Source organism: Zootoca vivipara, chromosome 10, assembly GCF_965207765.1.
Source record: "Zootoca vivipara chromosome 10, rZooViv2.hap1.1, whole genome shotgun sequence".
Lineage (NCBI taxonomy): Eukaryota > Metazoa > Chordata > Lepidosauria > Squamata > Lacertidae > Zootoca > Zootoca vivipara.
This window is the reverse complement of record NC_142593.1, coordinates 52405039-52423986: the sequence shown is the minus strand read 5'-3', so window position 1 is coordinate 52423986 and position 18948 is coordinate 52405039. Positions and strand designations below refer to the sequence as shown.

The following is an 18948-nucleotide window of genomic DNA, read 5'->3' as shown; positions in this document are numbered from 1 at the left end:
ACTGTTCCCAGGATCCTTTGAGTGGCGTGTTTGATCTGAATGCATTCAGTGTTCAGCTGCATGCTCAGCTACAGCCAGACGAAAGCTCCAAGCTGCGGTGGATCTGCTATTAGGGACTGCTGGGTACAGCCCCTTTTTTGTCCAGCCAGCTAAGTTCAGAAGGCTTACGACACTCCCTATTAGTCACAATAGTATGTTAGTCACATGGGCAAGGAATAAGCAAGGTGTTGTTTTGCACTGTACATAACTGAGCATGTGATTAGGGGAAGGGCATGGCCAGCATCATGCACTGATAATTGGTAACGCTCAGCTCAAAAGTCCCCAGAGGTGAAGGAGAGCCTGCACAAACCTGGAGGCGGAATTACTTTAGCAGGCAACGAAAAGCTTTCTTCTGCTGTTGTTTTGAAAAATCTTTTTTCCCCCACTTCAGTAGTACAAACGCACACAGAGCAGAGATAATGGACTGCGGCGTGATCACCTCCAAAACGGTTTTGCTACTGATCAGCCTGTTTTTTTGGGTAAGTAAGATGGAAAGGAAGCAGACCTGTATTTCGGTAATAACTTTCCTCCTATGGACTCTTTCCTGCAGATCTAAAGCAAGAGATGGATCTGCTGAGCTTAAAACACCTGTGTTTCTGTGAGTGTTTACTTTGTGGACAAAGCCCTTCCCCTTTTCCCCAAGTAAATGTACCCTAAGATTGTGCTCGGGCGTGAAGTTCTTGGGGTGCTGTTGCGGTTAAAGAGTTTCAGAATGGGATTGAGTTGCTGCAGCAGCAGCTTCCAGCAAAATATAAAATATGTAGACATCTCTCTGGTTACAGCGTGAAACTTTTAGTACCTGTACGGTATTGCTTTTTCTGTTGTTCAGGGTTCAGAAGCAGAGCTAGTAAAAGAAAAGGGAAGTTGGAAATCCCCTTCAGTCCCCCCCCCCCCACCTCAGTATTAACAAGGGATGCTAAGGCATTAAAGTGAGTTTGGGCGAACCTGTAACCTCCAAGTGTTGTTGGGACTCCAGATTCCATCATCCCAAACTGTTGGACATGCTGATGGGAGCTGGAGTCCATCAGTCTCAGGAGGGCTGTAGGCAGTGCTTTTTTTCTGGGGGTACACAGGGGTGCGCATACCCCTAAACATTTTGTAAATCTTTGTACTTTTGTCCGCTTACTGTATTTATTTCCCCCGATTTTAACTATAAAACAGTCAATTTCTTGAGTCAAAATGAGAGTGCCCCTAAACATTTTTAAAAGGAAAAAAAACACACTGGCTGTAGTAGGTCTCCCCATTGCTGCATTAGAAGCACTCTGAATGCCATGTATTAAACAAGGAGTCCCCGCATGCCGGTGCTGGCTAGTTTCCTATGACTTTTAACACACATGGCGAAGGAAGAAACTCGGCGGGGGAAGTTTTACTCCTGGAATGAAGCTGCAGTAATGGGAAAACCTTTTTTTATCTTTTTGATTCCTGCTTGCCATCTAGTTGCTTAACACACAGGATCTCTGCAGTAATGATAGTGATGATAAAAATAGCAAAGCATTTGGCAACCCTAGAATGAGAATGCCTCCGAGAAACTGAGCAGCGAAGGAGGGACAGGATATCCTGTAACAGGGTGTGGGTTTGTTTGAGGTTTGAGGACCTGACAGAACATTCTCAGTGCTGATTTTGGTTTAATCGGAAGGGGGAGAAACCTGTTTGGGTGCCTTAAAAGGAATTCTATAGGGTGGTTTTTATCTTTCCCCCAATATTCCATCGTTGGCCTTTAATAGCGTTCAATAAAGTTGCCTTTTTTCTAAGTGGCAAAATTAAGCAGAAATCTGATTTATTTACAGAGATCTAATACAAGGCAGATCTGCATTTGTGAGGCAGTTGATGTTCTGGTCTGAATTAAGTGCTTATTGGGAGAAGTGGTGGTTGGAGGGAGGCAGTGGTGGATTTGGGGAATTTTTTATGATGTTCTTCCTCAGGGCACTGTACTTGATTCTCCCGGACCTTCATTTAATCCTTACAACAACCCTAGGAGGTAGGATAGGCTGAGAGTAAGAGACTGAGGGAAAGTCACCCATTGGGCTTCCAGGCTGAGTGGGACTCTCTGATCCCAGTCCTGGACTCTAGCCACTACACCACACTGCCTCTCTGCTTTAGATTAGGCTTTTAAACAGGCCAGCAGTCACCAGCAGAGGGTTGGCTGGGGCTGATGGGAGTTGTAGTCCAAAATATCAGGAGGCTGACGGAGTTGACAGAGGCTGAAACTGCTATTTGTCTGATTAACCTCGGGATTAGTAGGGAAGCTTTACAAAAGTTAGTTCTTTGGGTCGACGAATGTTCCCTTCGTAGGGAAGGCCTGGAGTCAGTGATTGCTCCCATGTTTTGTGTGTGGAAATGCCCAGCTACAAAACCCTGTCTGAAACCCTGGAATGCCACTGACAGTCAATGTACAGTAGCTAATACAGTCGTCATACCTCGGAAGTCGAACGGAATCTGTTCCGGAAGTCGGTTTGACTTCCAAAACATTTGAAAACCAAGGCACAGCTTCTGATTGGCTGCAGGAAGCTCCTGCGGCCAATTGGAACCCGCGGAACCCATGTTGGACGTTCGGGTTCCAAAGAACGTTTGCAAACCGGAACACTCACTTCCGGGTTTGCGACATTCGGGAGCCAAGACGTTTGACTCGCAAGGCGTTCGACTTCCGAGGTACGACTGTACTTACTTTTTGTCATGGACTGAATGCAGAAGGGTGGTGGGAGGACCCACTTGAGAAATCCCAAAGGACGAAGGCTCAGTGCCTAGAGAATGGTGGTAGGACGATGATGAGTGGTCAGAGGGAGAAGATTGGGAGGACGAGATGGCCAAAGCTGAAGAGGTAACAGGGTTTAGTGAGCTGGGAGAATCTGTGGCAGAGAGAAGTCCAGAAGCAGAAGGAGAAGAGGGAGACCAAGAGGCTGGTAAAGAAGCCAGGATGTCTCCTCCTCGTGCCATGACAAGCTCCCCTTACCCCTGGTCTCCCAGACCCAGAAGAGGCATGAAGAGGGCATAGTCTTGGATTGCTTGGGAAGGACCCTGGAGATGAGGAGTCATAAGCAACTGTGGGAAGGCAGGGACCGTCAGCCTCCACTACTGGAGTTCCCTTCACTTACCTGTACTCCGTGTGATTTATTGCTGACCCACCTCGAGGGATCGATGGTCTGACTCACTAGAAGGCTGGTACCTAACTAATATAGTATATGATGGCAGGCAGGACAGTCACTTTTGTGGGCTAAGGCCCTATCTGCACTATGCATTGAAAGCAGTACCATACCACTGGTGGCGTGGGTGGCACTGTGAGTTAAACCACAGAGCCTAGGGCTTGTTGATCGGAAGGTTGGCGGTTCAAATCCCTGTGATGGGGTGAGCTCCTGTTGCTCGGTCCCTGCTCCTGCCAACCTAGCAGTTCGAAAGCACGCAGTGCAAGTAGATAAATAGGTACTGCTCTGGCGGGAAGGTAAATGGCGTTTCCGTGTGCTGCTCTGGTTCGCCCGAAGCAGCTTAGTCATGCTGGTCACATGACCCAGAAGCTGTACGCCGGCTCCCTCGGCCAGTAAAGCAAGATGAGCGCCGCAACCCGAGAGTTGTCCGCGACTGAACCTAACGGTCAGGGGTCCCTTTACCTTACCACTTTAAACGGTCATGGCTTCCCCCAAGAATCCTGGCAACTGCCATTTGTTAAGGATGCTGAGAGCTGTTTGGAGATCCCCTATTTCCCTCGCAGAACTATAATTCCCGGAATTCCTTGGACAGAACGACTGATTGTTCAAAAGCTTTTGCTCCACCTTTCATTGTTCATGTCACGCGAGAAGATCGAAGTTCAGCAGGTGCAGCAACAAAGCTGCACCTATTGAACTTTGCTCTTCCACAGGAACCAAATAAGGAGCAGAACAGAAGCCATGGCTAGCTTTGCATCCAGCTGTCTTCATCAGGGTTGCAAGCCAGAAGTGGGTTGTTGGGTGTCTTGCAGGAGGTCTGCACCTGTGGTTGCAAGCCATGTGCTTCTTAAAAAGATGCACACACGGGTGTGCTGTAGCACAAATGAACAGATGCACTGTAAAAAAAAGAAAGAAAGAAAGAAAGAAAGAGAAGAAGGAAACGAGAGGCATGGTGCCCACGGCCCCTTCTCTTTTTTGAGTCCTCTTTAAACCACAGTGGGGATGTGCAACTGCTAATGCCCAGAACCACAATCCGAGTAACCTCTGAGTAACAGTTGCTGGAAATCCCAGTTGGGGAGAGAGCGATGTTTAGGGTTGCCAGGCAGAAATCCATAAAAATGTCTTTGAAAAAGTTCAACAAACTACTTTGCCCCCCCCCAAAAAAACCCTAAACAACTTTTGTTTTCTTTTTCTTTTACAGTATATAACAAATAAATAAACATAAAAATGTGCACCCCACCCCTGAGACTATCCAACACCCCAAAATTTCAACACCTCTTGCGATGGTTTGACCCCTTTCCATTTTAACAGTACAAATTCTACAAATGCCTTCCATATAGCCTCAAAATCCGGACAGAAAAGTTGCTGGGGCAAAGGGTGTTTAAGGAGATAACAGAAATCACTGGCTTAAAGCTGATGGAAAGTCCAGAGGTAGCATTGTTATCAACTGACAATGGGTTAGAAGGTTTGCAGACTAGGAAGGACTTGTTCACAGATTTATTGACAGCTGCATGAGTTATTATAGCTAGGACGTGGATGGGGCAAGGTGAATATCAAATGGAAGAGTGGTATAAAGTGGTGTGGGATAGAGCTATTAATGATAAACTAACATGTACTATTAAAGTAAGATGGGGAATACGCAGGAGAAATGATTTGTTTTTTTTCAAAATATTGTCCGGCCCCCCCACAAGGTCTGAGGGACAGTGGACCAGCCCCCTGCTGAAAAAGTTTGCTGACCCCTGGGCTAGAGCAAGCACATCTCAAAATGCAAGAAAGAAAAAAAACAAAAACCCTACCATTTATAACAATATGAAGCCAGAACAATGAGCTGCAAACACTCCCCTCTTCCTCCCTTCATCCTTTCCTTTCCTCTCTCTCACTCTTGGCACTATTATATACGCAAGCACCAATAGAGGATTTGTTTTCTTGATCGTGGAGCTTTATGTAGCCAAAATGCCACCATCCATGCAGGTTTGGGGATTCCTAGCATTTGCAGAAGTATTAAAAAAAACTTTAGGGAGAGACCCTAAGTGAAGGGGGAACACCCCAAAACTACCCAATGAGGACTGAGCAAGCTTGGTGGGAACAGAGCATAGGAGCCAAGTCCTAGAGGCCAAGGTCCCTTTGCCCCCCCCTCAAAAAAAAATCGAGCCCCCCCCCAAGTTAATGGACATTGCCATTCAAATGGTGTGAGTGCACCCTGACATGTGACTGATTATGGGGGGTGGGGCATACCTGTCCCTGCAATATATTACACGGACAATATGAACTATACAGTGGTACCTCGGGTTACAGACGCTTCAGGTAACAGACGCTTCAGGTTACAGACTCTGCTAACCCAGAAATAGTACCCCGGGTTAAGAACTTTGCTTCAGGATGAGAACAGAAATCACGTGGCGGCGGCGCGGCAGGCCCCATTAGCTAAAGTGGTACCTCAGGTTAAGAACAGTTTCAGGTTAAGAAAGGACCTCCAAAACGAATTAAGTTCCTAACCCAAGGTACCACTGTACTGGGACGCAGGTGGCGCTGTGGGTTAAACCACAGAGTCTAGGGCTTGCTGATCAGAAGGTCGGCGGTTCGAATCCCTGCAACGGGGTGAGCTCCCGTTGCTCGGTCCCAGCTCCTGCCCACCTAGCAGTTCGAAAGCATGTCAAAGTGCAAGTAGATAAATAGGGACCGCTCCGGCGGGAAGGTAAACGGCGTTTCCGTGCGCTGCTCTGGTTCGCCAGAAGCAGCTTTGTCATGCTGGCCACATGACCCGGAAGCTGTCTGCAGACAAACGCCGGCTCCCTCAGCCTATAGAGCGAGATGAGCGCCGCAACCCCAGAGTCGGACACGACTGGACCTGATGGTCAGGGGCCCCTTTACCTTTACCCTTTACCACTGTACTGGAATGCAGGAATGGCAGTCTGCAATTTGTATTCTCTTTGCTCTTTCCTACAGTACAGAAGCACTCCACGCTGCAAAAAATTATTGCAACATCCCAGTGGTGTGTGTGTGTGTGTGTGTGTGTGTGTGTGTGAGAGAGAGAGAGAGAGAGAGAGAGAGAGAGAGAGAGAGATTCATATGTATATTCTAAAGACTCTTCAGGGAGATTGGCCATATTAAGAGTCAATCTTATAGCCGAAAAGCTTACGGTTTATATATAATCAATTAATCAAAGGATCAAAAGAAAATGGAAAGTGTTTTGGGAATGCGTGGCCACTTATGCTTTAGCAACCATGAAGCTAGGCTTATTTTTTTTGGCTCTATCCCCTGGGAGAGTGATTGTGCAGCTTGTTTGCTTAAAGATTTAGAAGGGTGTTTGTGGAGAAATTCCACTGAGGTCCTGGTAGCTTTCCAGTCAGGTGGCAGTTCATGGGAAGTTCCATCAAGTCTCTCAGAAGAACAAAAGTACTGGGGAATAGAGGGTTGGAGAAAAGATCCAAGTCCAGTTTAAAGATGCTTAATAAAATAATAATTGGGAAGGTGTGTTGGAGCATGTGCAGAGTGCACCCTGTACACCCACAGAGCAGCAACAGCAGGTGCGTACCAATTCTTGGGATGGGAGAGGTGCAGCTTTAAAGGCAGAGCATGTGGCCAGCAGCCAAATTAAGCCCCAACGCTTTTTTGGAGTGATAATGAAATGGTGAAGTGTATACTGAAATTCACTATGGGTGAATCCTAGAATCATAGCACTGTAGAGTTCAAAGAGACCCTGCGAGTCATCTAGCCCCTGCAATGGAGGAATCTCATCCAGTATTTATGCTGCCTTCTGCCTTTCACCTTTCAAAGCAAAACTAATAATAATAATTTTAAAAACTACTCTTGATTTTAACAACATCAAGAATCGTGGACAGCCTCAATGGTGCAATAAGCCTATTTATTGCATAGCTCTCAAATGGTGGGGGCAGTACCTCTGTTTCTGCATATTTCTCAAATGATGGGTCATCAATTAACACCTAGTTCTATGAGAGCAGAGAAGATGCTGTACTTTTTTTCTAAGCAAACAGGTTCATCTTATTCATTCCATACCACCTTTTGGGGTTTGTTGTTAAAGCAATCCACATTGCTGCAGTAATATTATGTAAACTGTTTTGTGAGGTCCGCCCGAAAAGCGGTATATAAATACTGCTGTTGCTGTTCCCAGCACCCTTAGAGTCATAGAATCATAGAACTGCAGAGCTGGAAGGGGTCATAAGGGTCATCTAGTCCAACCCCCTGCAAGTCAGGAATCTTCCACCCAATGTGGGGCTCAAACCCACAACCCTGAGACTAAGGGGTCTCATGCTCTACCAGTTGAGCCCTTAACAAACTACAGTTTGCAGGTGGGAAGTCAAGTGCTTTAATTCATGGTGTGGATGTGGTTGCGTCAAAGCACGTTTTCTACAAACTTTCCAGAACATTTCCTCCTCCCGTTCCAAGAGTCTTGACTTCTGAGGAAGTGTGCTTGTTGCACAAGACCTTCCAGCCAATTATAATTGGGCAACTGAAATTTCCCCATCTGTTTTTGAATCCCAGCCGAAAATAGTGATGGTCTTGGGGGGGGGGGTGTTTCCCTCCACCCCGCCCCTGCAATATGTCTTATGAATTTCAGAGAGTTTTGGTTGATGGCACTTAACCTATTCCTACCAGGAGAGGTAGCGGTTGCGGGAATCTGGTGTGAACCTCCTTCCTAAAGGATGCCACTGAGGCCCTTATGCTAAGAAATAAATCAAATAATTTATTGGGTAAGTGGTTTTGAGCCTGGCTGATTGAGCCAGAGAGTGATACAATGACCTACTTGAAAAGAGAGCAGTTCTTACTCCTTCTGCCATGAGCTAAAGAAGTCCTTGGATTGTGAACTCTTGGGCTGGGCTGACCTGTATGACGGGTGTGCCACTCATCGTTCTGGTTAAACCTCTTGAGATAAAGACGCCATCTTCTAAGTGCGGGAAAGCCTGAGTGCACTCGAGTGTTGAGCAAGATAAGTTTTTGTTTTAAGAGCAAAGGTGTTGCTGTGAAAGAAAGCTTTCTCCGAGGCCTTACTTGGACTATACATTTGAAGCAGTGTTATACCACTTTGAATGATATCCCCCCCAAGAATTTGAGGTAGTGTGATTTATTAAAGTTGCTGAGAGTTCCTTGGCAAACCCAAATTCCCCTCCCAGAGCCACAGTTCTCAGTGTGTTGCAACAGTCAAGGGTTTGGATTTGATATCCTGCTTTATCACTACCCGAAGGAGTCTCAAAGCGGCTAGCAATCTCCTCTCCCTTCTTCGCCCACAACAGACACCCTGTGAGGTGAGTGGGGCTGAGAGACTTCAGAGAAGTGTGACTAGCCCAAGGTCACCCAGCAACTGCATGTGGAGGAGCGGAGACATGAACCCGGTTCCCCAGATTACGAGTCTACCGCTCTTAACCATTACACCACACTGGCTCTCACAGTCAATCCTTCTTTCCCAAAGAACTCTGGAATAGGGGGGTCTCCCGATGACTCTCAGGACCCTTAACAAACTAGTTCCTAGGATTCTTTTGGGGAAGGTATCTAGTTGGCCTCTGCGGATGTTTTTTTTATTAACGGTACAGTGTAGCTCTCTGGGTTGTAGTTTGGCGCAGCTTATTTTTTTTCAAGTTGTGAATCTTTGGTGGAGACAGATCTTTCTCCAGCATTGGATTTTGCATATACAGTCTAAGCGTATATTAGGGTTGCTGTACGTCTGGACATACCGAGACATTTTCAGAACATACTTGGAATACTGCTGTTGGAAGCAGTGTCCGGGCGGAAATCGGCAAAAATGTCCTGGAAAATCCGGACATATGGCAACGCATGTCGGCAGTGTAGTTTTGGGCGATTTTACTTTTAAAAAAGCTCTAAAACGTCCATTTTTTGTGATTTTGCTCAAAAAGCTCAACAACAAAACTTTAAAAAGCTCAATAACTTTGCTTCCCCCCCCCCAAATAACTTGTGTGTCTGGATTTTCACTAATTGAAATATGGCCTAGCATATATTCCCCTTTAAAAAAAAAAGTACAGGGAAATAACTGGAAGATCAATAGGTTTGTTTGTGCCTTTAAGAAGCCTTCTGGGATGGTGAGTTTGTTGCTACAGAGGAGCCGACTAAACTTACCTCTTCCTATGTTGAAAGGAAGGAGCTACAAAGACTGCAAGTCTATGTACAGGTATGCATGTCTCTATTTAGAAATCGGGTCCTCCCTAAACAGAGGGCATGTGTTGCGGTGGGACCTGGTAATAATCAAGCCTTGTGTTGTGGGTGGGAACATTGGAGCAGCCACAACACCCTATTGGTGGCCCCTCGAACTAGGGAGCAATTGGGCTAGCAGGGTGCCAGTCAAAGCAGTTCAAGGGAGCACTACTTAAGCTGAGGCACATGCCCTGAGTTTTTCTTTCGGGCTCTTTGCATCAGAAGACCCGCCCACCTCTCCCTATATTTAGGGCTTGCGCTTCACCTTGCTATGCCATCATGTGTCGCCTGTGGTTGGGGCTGGGGCACGGCAGGAATTTTCCCCACTTGGCTGATTGGCTGGTGCCATTTGGGTTTTGGCTGCTGCGTAGCAAATCGTCACAACTTGTAAGGTTGCGGATAGGCTCTGGTTCTTGTGGATAGGGATGGCAGGGTTCCTAGCCATCCCTATGCATTGGGTATTCCTTTAACAAGGAATCCATGGACTCATGGTTGGTCTTCCCCGAGCGGGGTTGTGCCTGGAGCCTGAGTCCAGGGGACATCTGGGTGGTGGCCTAGCAGACCCCCTGCTTGTCGCTGTCCCAGGGGTTCACCCAAGGCTGACTTATGGTTGGTGCCCAGGGTCAGCGCTGCCTGCACGGCTGCAGGGAGCTAGTCAAACCAGAGCCTATGCAACCACTCACTTGATTTGTACGGTGGTCCCTCGACTTGCAAATTTAATCAGTTCCGAACGGACCTTCGTAAGTCAAAAAAATTGTAGGTCGAAGTCAATGGGGAAAAAAATATTTAAAAATCTAAGCCGCATCCAAAATGGCGGATGGAACTTTCTTTGTAACTCGAAACATTCGTACGTCGAGTCATTCGTAAGTCGAGGTACCACTGTAATCAATAAAGTTGTGGCCTAAATTCTGCCAAAAACCAAACCAAAAATTTGAGTCCTGTCTGAATTTATTTCTAGGCCTGGTTAAAAGGTTTCCACACGCAAATCAGTTCTGATGCGTTTAATAGGGATTACTTTCTGGGAACTGAAGTTGTTCTTAAGTGTTGTGATGTCCAAGCTAGCTAGGCAAAAGAGGAAGTATTTGCACTTTTAATAGTATGACAAGTTAATATCACGAACTACATCACATGAGTCTGCCTCATCATGTTCCTTATGGTTCGGCTTGGCGTACAGAATTTCCAAGCAAATTTGTCCTCTTAATATTTTGCATTTGCAAATGGGAATTGTATTCGAGTATGTTTGTCTTTGTTTGTTTATCTTGTATACACTCCACTACATCCTGCCAGGTGTTTTTTTTAGGCCAGGTAACCAGAACTAACAAATGGAAGCTCTTCGTACAATGGTTGAACTGCAAGCGATTTCACTGTTGTGTTGATGTGCAATTGCACACAACTGGAAAGCTAACCGTTGCCTGTTCGCAGCAAAGTTGTAGAGCAGGGTTTGGACTACAACTGCTATCAGCCCCAGTCAGCCCAACTCTACTGGTTGGGGCTGATGTGAGTTGCAGTCGAAACTTTCCAGAGGGCACCAGGTTGGCAAAGTCTGTTATAGAGGCTGCCTTTCCTTTCAGCAAGAAGCTTTCCAAGGAACTCTGTAGGAAGGCACATTTTTCAGAAGGAAGTTTTCCATGACCGCTGTAATAATCAACCACCGTTTCAGAACAAAATGTATTTTTAAATCAGAAGCATGACAAATGTCGGTCTTATGCCTGATGCATTTAATTTAAAGCCAAGCATGTGGTTAGAATTATATTGAGAGCAAATAAGACTGTTGACTGCTGACAGATGATTAGCTGGCATCTTTGTTCCAAAGATGAGCTCATAGATTCCCTAGAAGACCTATAACGTTCATTCAGGCCTGGCCCTATCATTTGGCAGCGTGTGACCATGTCCTCGGGTAACAGATGCGGCAGAAGGGGGTCAGCCTCCTGGTTGTACTGTTTGGTTGGGGATCAGAGCTGTGGGTGCCACATGAATTATATAACACCAAGTTCCCCTGCCTCTCTTCGTCAGGACTCAGAGCAAAGCAACATCAGAACCTGGAGACACACTTCTGGTTGACCGCTGTGAGAACAGAATGATGGACTGGATAGGCCTTTGGTCTGATTCAGGAGGGGTGTTCTTGAGTTAACTCTGAATTGTAGTAGGCAAGTTGTCTCGCAGCAATATGCAAGCTAGGTCAAATCCTGTGGCTAGATCCAGTACAGACCAGTCTTGGAAGGAGTCATTTGGGTTCACTGGGAACCGGGTGGAGGAAGTCATAATAGCTTAAACTGGTTTATCTGATACCATTTTGAAACAACATTTTGCTTTATATTAAGGTTGCAGCAGCTGGACTTTCTTACGTTGGCGCATATGTCCTCAACACCTACAAGGAATATGACCCTTTCCTCCAGGATAAATACCCTCTCCTGCCGGCTGTCATCATCATTGGTGTTGCCGTGGTGATGTTCGTTATCGGCCTCATTGGCTGCTGTGCTACAATCCGTGAATCCAAGATTGGGTTGGGAGTGGTAAGTAAGGAGTCTGTCCCTGAAAATGCCTTCTGTAACAACTCCATGGCGCCAGAGAGAGGGAACCACAGAGGACAAGGGCTTGTCCACACTTCCACTTTTCCACAGGGCCAAATGGTTTTCTCTTTGCTGCACTGCTTTTCCCAGACAAACCTGCTCTTTAGCACTGAATCGGAGCAATTGTCAATCAGCTGAAAACTTGATTGATGCTTATTCCAATTCAGGGGTCAATATCAGGTTTTCCTGGGGGAAAGTGGCAGGACAACTGAAAGTCTGAATAAGCCCCAAGTGTCTGTCCACCCTCTTCCAGACAAGTCACTTGCCCTATGGCTTCCCTTCCCGTTGCTGGGGCCTTGTAGTTGCTAGAAGGAAAGGTCATTACCATGTAAAATTTGTAGCTGGAGGTCTCTTAAGCATGCCCACTTGAGACTGAATTCCGTCATAACTAAGAAGACTTCAGAAGAGGATGGGAGCATTAATGTGAACTATACCACGTGACAGCTCTTCGGATATTTGAAGATGGCTTTCATATCTGTGATTCTCCAGTGGTTTGGCTTCACTCCATTGTTTCAGTGTTGGTGCTGACCTTTAAAGCCCTAAATGGCCTCGGTCCTGTATACCTGAAGGAGCGTCTCCACCCCCATCGTTCTGTCCGGACACTGAGGTCCAGCGCCGAGGGCCTTCTGGTGGTTCCCTCGTTGCGAGAAGCCAAGTTGCAGGGAACTGGGCAGAGGGCCTTCTCGGTAGTGGCGCCCGCCCTGTGGAACACCCTCCCATCAGATGTCAAAGAGAAAAACAACTACCAGACTTTTAGAAGACATCTGAAGGCAGCCCTGTTTAGGGAGGCTTTTAATGTTTAATAGATCACTGTGTTTTATTTTCCTGTTGGAAGCTGCCCAGAGTGGGCAGGGTATAAATAATAAATTATTATTATTATTATTATTATTATTATTATTATTATTATTATTATTATTCTCAAGACAGACAGATGCCAAGCAATCAATCCACCAATATCATATCACCTCTCAGTCTCCTCTTCTCCAGGCTAAACACACCCAGCTCCCTCAACTATTCCTCATAAGCCTTGGTTTCTGGACCCTTTCTCATTGTGCTCATCCTCCTCTGCACATGTTCCAGCTTGTCAATATCCTTCTTAAACTGGGGTGCCCAGAATTGGACACAGGACTCTAGGTGATGCTAGGCAACAGGCCTCTCTCATCCCCACCCCTCACACAAGGCTTCTTCACCCCATCATGTCATCTTATATGTCTACAACACCTGCACACCAGCCTCTTCCTAACAAACTCTTCCTTTCCTCCAGTTCCTGATCATTATCCTGTTGGTCTTCATTGCTGAGGTGGCAGCTTTTGTCCTTGGATTCATTTACAAAGGACAGGTGAGCAAAAACAGACGTATGTATTCTGTACCAGTTCTGAAAGAGAAATCACAATGGAGGAATTTCCTCCCAATACAACTACAACTTCAGAGGAGGGGGCGCTTTCTTCAGCTGAGGGGCTACAGTGACCTTCTCTGTTTTTTTTGCAGTTGAGGGGCTTTCTGTTCTTGAACAAAACCCTCACAGTTCTGTCTTCCTACAGGTAAAAACAGATTTGCATGAACCGATGCTGCAATCATACAAGAACTATGACGGGAAAACGGAAGAGTCACACATCATAGATTTCTTACAGCAAGAGGTTGGAAAACTTTATGTTCTGTTTAAAATTATCGTCACAAACTTCCTCCTCTGGTTGAAAATCCTGTTATTGCTGGATAGTCCTAGAACTATGAATGTTGACTCATTTTGCATACTTTATCATGTTTGCAGTTTCCTTCCAGTTTCCCCCCCCTTTTTTTTCCTTTTTAAAGAAATAACTACAGGAAAAATAACCAGTGGGCTGTTCCAGATAATCTGTTTCAGGGTTTGTTTTTTTAGTGTGCAGTTGGACAAGAGATGCTTTGCTTCTGTGAATTTCTTTAAGGTTCCTTTCCATTCTTCCAATATTTTGCAGGAAGGATTCAATCACACAATGGCGAATGTAGGTTTGCACAGTCAGCGTGAATTAACACAGTCTTGTGCTCTAAAGCCACTTAAAAATATAAATAGTTTTTTTTTGCGGTAAGGAAAAGTGATAAGCAAATGCACTGGAAAGTGTGGTATAATAACCGATTGACAGGAAGTCATAAATAACCTCTGTGCAAACAAATAAGAATGTGTTGAAATCAGAGTGGATACTCAGTAAAGAGCAGGAGTCGTATAACCACCTCACAGACTTTGTGCAAACATATCAGGATAAACGCTGGATGAACAAGGCTTCTGGAGACACACATTCACCCCAAATGTAGTTGTTTCACAAAATTAAATTAAGCCATTTCCTGATCTTGTGCAATCCATTCTTATTTCAAAAGGCCCATGTTCTACTTAGTAAGTGTAAAAAACAATGATTCAGTACAGAAGCAAAACCTATTTCAGAGATCATATTCCCCTTAAATCTACCCCACATTTTCATTATGCCTGAAAGTTGCAGCTTTTAAAAACAATGACCAGTCAGCTTCTTAAGTTACACAAACATTTTGCAGACAGAGGAATTACGGTATATCCAGGAAATGTTCGTTCAATGTCATAGCAGGTGTGTTTTTCCACTGGTATAAACCAACTGGCTAAATTCCGTAATTGTGATACATCATCCAGTGGCGGAGCTTCATGCTCTGGCACCAGGGGCGGAGAGCAGGCATGGCAGGGCTGACGCACATTCTGGGGGCGTGGCACACTGTCCGTAGGGCGGGGCGTGTGTTCTGGGGGCGGGGCGCCCAGCACGGGTGGGGGCAACCGCGATGGCACCCTCAGGATCACACTGCCCGGGACGGAGCACCCCTATCGCCTCCCCTACCTACGCCCCTGACATAATCGTCTATTTACTGCAATTGCTTTTGCCGAGTTTCTTTTAGCAGGAGCCTCTTTCATTATTCCTTTGATTCTTGCGGCAATTGCGTATACAGTGGTACCTCTGGTTACAAACTTAATTCGTTCTGGAGGTCCGTTCTTAACCTAAAACTGTTCTTAACTTGATGTGTACCACTTTAGCCAATGCCGCCTCCTGCTGCCGCCGCCGCAATTTCTGTTCTCATCCTGAGGTAAAGTTCTTAACCCGAGGTACTACTTCTGGGTTAGCGGAGTCTGTAATCCAAAGTGTTTGTAACCCGAGGTACCACTGTATTCTCTCCGTGTATTGCAAAGTGGTCCTTGTGCAAGCATAAGGGCTAGCCGCTTGTGCCTCCTTGTATCAGAACTTAGACAATCGTGTCAAAACAGACTCCCTGCAGCCTCTGATTATGCATTTCAAAAATGTAATTACGGTGTTTTCATGAGGCTCAGTGCATTTTTTAAAGATGGCTCAGGCAGCAGGTTTTTTTTTGTTTAAACATTTATAACACACACTTTTGAGATCTCACATAATCTTGAAAGTGAGAGGGGCTTTCATTCATGTTTGCTTTCATTCACGATTTCGATCTTTGCAGCTTCAGTGTTGTGGAGTCGACAACTACACCGACTGGATTGGTAGCCGATGGTACAACGCCACCGGCAACCACAGTGTTCCTGTGAGCTGCTGCAAGCGAGACGCCATTAAGAAAAACTGCACAGGGCAACTGAGTGACCTGGAGTTTCTCAATACACAAGTAAGGGCATGTTGCATAGGAATAACAAAATTGCTGGGGACCTGGAACCAAAGGCTGGTGTGAGCCATCTCTTAAGATGATTGCAAGGTGTAAATAAAGCAGCACGATTTTGAAAATCCTAACATTTGGGATTTCTGGCTACCCTTCAGATCTGTTCTGGCAGAGATTCAACACTGGCTCACAGTTCTTTCCTGTTTTGTTTTTTTGTGGCAGTGGTGTAAACTGCTGATATCTACAACTGTAACGGATGGGGGAGACATTAAATTCTGTTAGTGTTTTGATAGGAAACTGCATAACTCATCCTTCTCAAACCACAGCAGGAACAAAAACATCACCACCTTTGAAATTTGACCTTGTCCAAATTTTGCAGTGCTGTTCTCAAACCCAAATGACGTGTGCAAATGTGCACATGTTCGTGAAGATAGCGTACAAAACGCAACAAAGTTGGGGAAATTGCATACAAAAAAAATATGTGTTTATTAGGAGAGAAATTACACTGAAATGGTGAAAAACTTTCAAGAGGTGTTTTTTTTAAAAAAAAAATTGCAATTTGCTTAAGAAATGGTGTGAACAGAATTTAAGGTGGGGAAATTGGGAGGGCCAAAATAGATTTCTCTTTCCTTAATGACCATTCTCTCTCTTTCTTTCTCTTTCTCTCCCCCACATCTGCAAATTCTCCCTGCAGGGCTGTGAGGAGAAGGTGGAGTCTATTCTGCAGAGTGTCCTCAACTATGCAATGCTTGTCATCCTAGGATTTGCCGTTGTGAAGGTATTTATACTCTGACCTTGACACGAATGCCCCAGAGCAGAAAGGTACACAATCTGAACCATAAATTAAACAATAAGTTTCAAAACAGCATTAAATCAAAAGAAAGGATTCAGGCTACCATGCAAGTTTTTCAGTGCTAGGTGGAAACCTTCCAACTTGCCCTGGGCATTTTATACTTCGGGTGATGTTTAAAAATTCTGTTTTATCCTGCCTTTAGCTTCTTTTGATTTTTTTTGGTTGGTTCGGTTTTGTGTTGCCACTGCCTTCGTGTCCGGAATGTGACCTTTCTGGTAATAGCATAGAATCGTAAAGTTGGAAGGGTTCCCCAAGGGTCATCTAGCCCAACCCCTTGAAACCCAGGAAGTGCAGTTGCTGGTTCGTGGTGAGGGAACAAAACTAGGCGAACCTTTGTGGCCTCATCCATCAGGACCTTAAGTTTTGATTCCCTCTGAATCCTTGGTTTGCGTAGCCTTTGCCTTGCCATTATCCAGTATGTTTCTTAAAGCATAATCGAACAACATTGCCACCTGTAGACAAGCAAAGTTTAGTGCTTCCCAATTGCCTGTAGTGCTCCTTTAAATAAACTAGAGTCTGACAGGTGTTCTAATGGCACTGGGACAATGTTTTTATTTCATTTGCTTAGTTAGCCTATACAGTGGTACCTTGGTTCTCGAACGTAATCCGTTCTGGGAGTCCGTTTGTCTTCCAAAACATTCGAAAACCGATTGGCTGCAGGAGCTTCCTGCATTCAAGCAGAAGTCGTGTTGGGCGTTCTGCTTCCGAAAAACATATAAAAACCAGAACACTTACTCCCGGGTTTTTGGCGTTTGGGAGCCGATTTGTTCGCCAACTAAGCCGTTCGAGAACCAAGGTTCCTCTGTATACCCCTTTGTATTTCAGCAGAAATCTCTTAGCGGTGTATGAATTGCAATGAAAAGGAATAAATAAAAGCAAGGCTGTGCAAATTTCACATTCGGAACCCAGCAAAACAACTAAGAGCCACAAATGCAAATATACAAGACATCAGGATATATCAAGATGTATCAAAACGCAACATAATAATGTTACTGTATAAGAATTTCATAAATGTTACAGGAAAAATGGAGGGTATGATTCATACAATCATAGGACTGCAGAATGGGAAGGGACCACGAGGGTCTGCTAGCTAGTCCAAGCCCCTGCAGTGGAGGAATCCTTTACCCAACGTAGGACTTGAACCCATGACCTTAAAATTAAGAGTCTCATGTTCTACCAATTGAGGTACCCATCTAATGAGTCCCATCTGTGGAAGCCTTGCACAAGGACTTCCACTTCCACAATGGGACTTCCACCTTCTCCCCTGCCCCGCCCCCCACCTGTGCCCCCCGATATTGGCTCTGTGGGGGCCAGGAGAACCCCCCAGAACAGCATGTGGGGCACAGAGAAGAGGGGAAATTGTTCCATCTGGCGAGCTGAAATGCTTGGCAAAGCACAACGTTGAATTCCTCCCATGGTGCCATTTCCAAAATCTACACATTCCCAGAACTCAAAACTAATCTAAGTACATAACCCCCCCAAAACACCCAACTATCTCCTTACAGCCACCTAATCATTCCATCCACTTAAATTTAAATATGTAGATTACAAAAGGGGGCCTTAATATGGGCAGTGGAGTGGGGTAGGGTGGAGTCAACTTTTGAACTCTTTAAGTGCCGTGAACATTGCTGGTGCTGTTTAAAATAATGACGATTGCCTTCTCGTTTCAGTTCTTTGGAATGCTTAGTGTCTGTATGCTGACCTGCAAGAGAGAACAGCACAATGGTTACCATCCATTGTCGGGGACGTTTGCTTGACCGGAAGATGGAGAGTGACCCTTCGTTCTGCTCTTCCAAGATAAAATGGACTTGGGAAAGATGCTCTGAGCAGAAAATGTTTTGCCTGCTTTTGTAAAATGCTGAATCCTTATCTCGGTGAACAGAAAGGAGATTCCTTTCAAAGCTTGTTATTAAATGTGACCTGACTTGGATTTAACATATCTACTGGTGATTCAGCTTGAGAATCTTTGATGTAGGGAATTTGTGTCCAGATGTTTAAACCTTCCGAGCACAATTCAAAGTGTTGGTGCTGACCTTTAAAGCCCTAAACGGCCTCGGTCCAGTATACCTGAAGGAGCGTCTCCACCCCCATCGTTCTGCCCGGACACTGAGGTCCAGCGCCGAGGGTCTTCTGGCGGTTCCCTTGCTACGAGAAGCCAAGTTACAGGGAACCAGGCAGAGGGCCTTCTCGGTGGTGGCACCCACCCTGTGGAATGCCCTCCCACCAGAGGTCAAAGAGAACAACAATTACCAGACCTTTAGAAGGCATCTCAAGGCAGCCTTGTTTAGGGAAGCTTTTAATGTTTGATTTCTGTATTTTAATGTTTTGTTGGAAGCCGCCCAGAGTGGCTGGGGGAACCCGGCCAGATGGGCGGGTATAAATAATAAATTATTATTATTATTATAAACTACAACGCCCTGTGGAGCGCCCTCCCGCCAGGTGTCAAAGAAATAAACAACTACCGGTATCTGACCTTTAGAAGACATCTGAAGGCAGCCCTGTTTAGGGAAGCTTTTAATATTTGATGAATTAATTCTATTTTAATATTTTGCTGGAAGCTGCCCAGAGTGGCTGGGGC

The 18948-nt window shown here is 45.5% G+C and overlaps 1 protein-coding gene and 1 long non-coding RNA gene across 2 annotated transcripts; one reads left to right on the top strand and one right to left on the bottom strand.

Moving 5' to 3' along the window:
* The first annotated feature begins 323 nt into the window (after nt 1–323).
* On the top strand, nt 324–18309 carry LOC118077192 (tetraspanin-36). The gene is made up of 7 exons (XM_035100665.3): nt 324–518; nt 11660–11851; nt 13173–13247; nt 13450–13545; nt 15368–15526; nt 16212–16295; nt 18041–18309. The coding sequence occupies exons 1-7, from the start codon at nt 459–461 to the stop codon at nt 18125–18127; spliced, it is 753 nt and encodes a 250-aa protein (XP_034956556.2). The 5' UTR covers nt 324–458; the 3' UTR covers nt 18128–18309.
* On the bottom strand, nt 13405–16826 carry LOC148684475 (uncharacterized). Its single transcript, XR_015946071.1, has 2 exons — nt 16726–16826; nt 13405–13443 (listed from the first exon to the last, which is right to left on the bottom strand). It is a non-coding gene; the product is annotated as an uncharacterized LOC148684475 (long non-coding RNA).
* Nucleotides 18310–18948: the final 639 nt, after the last annotated feature.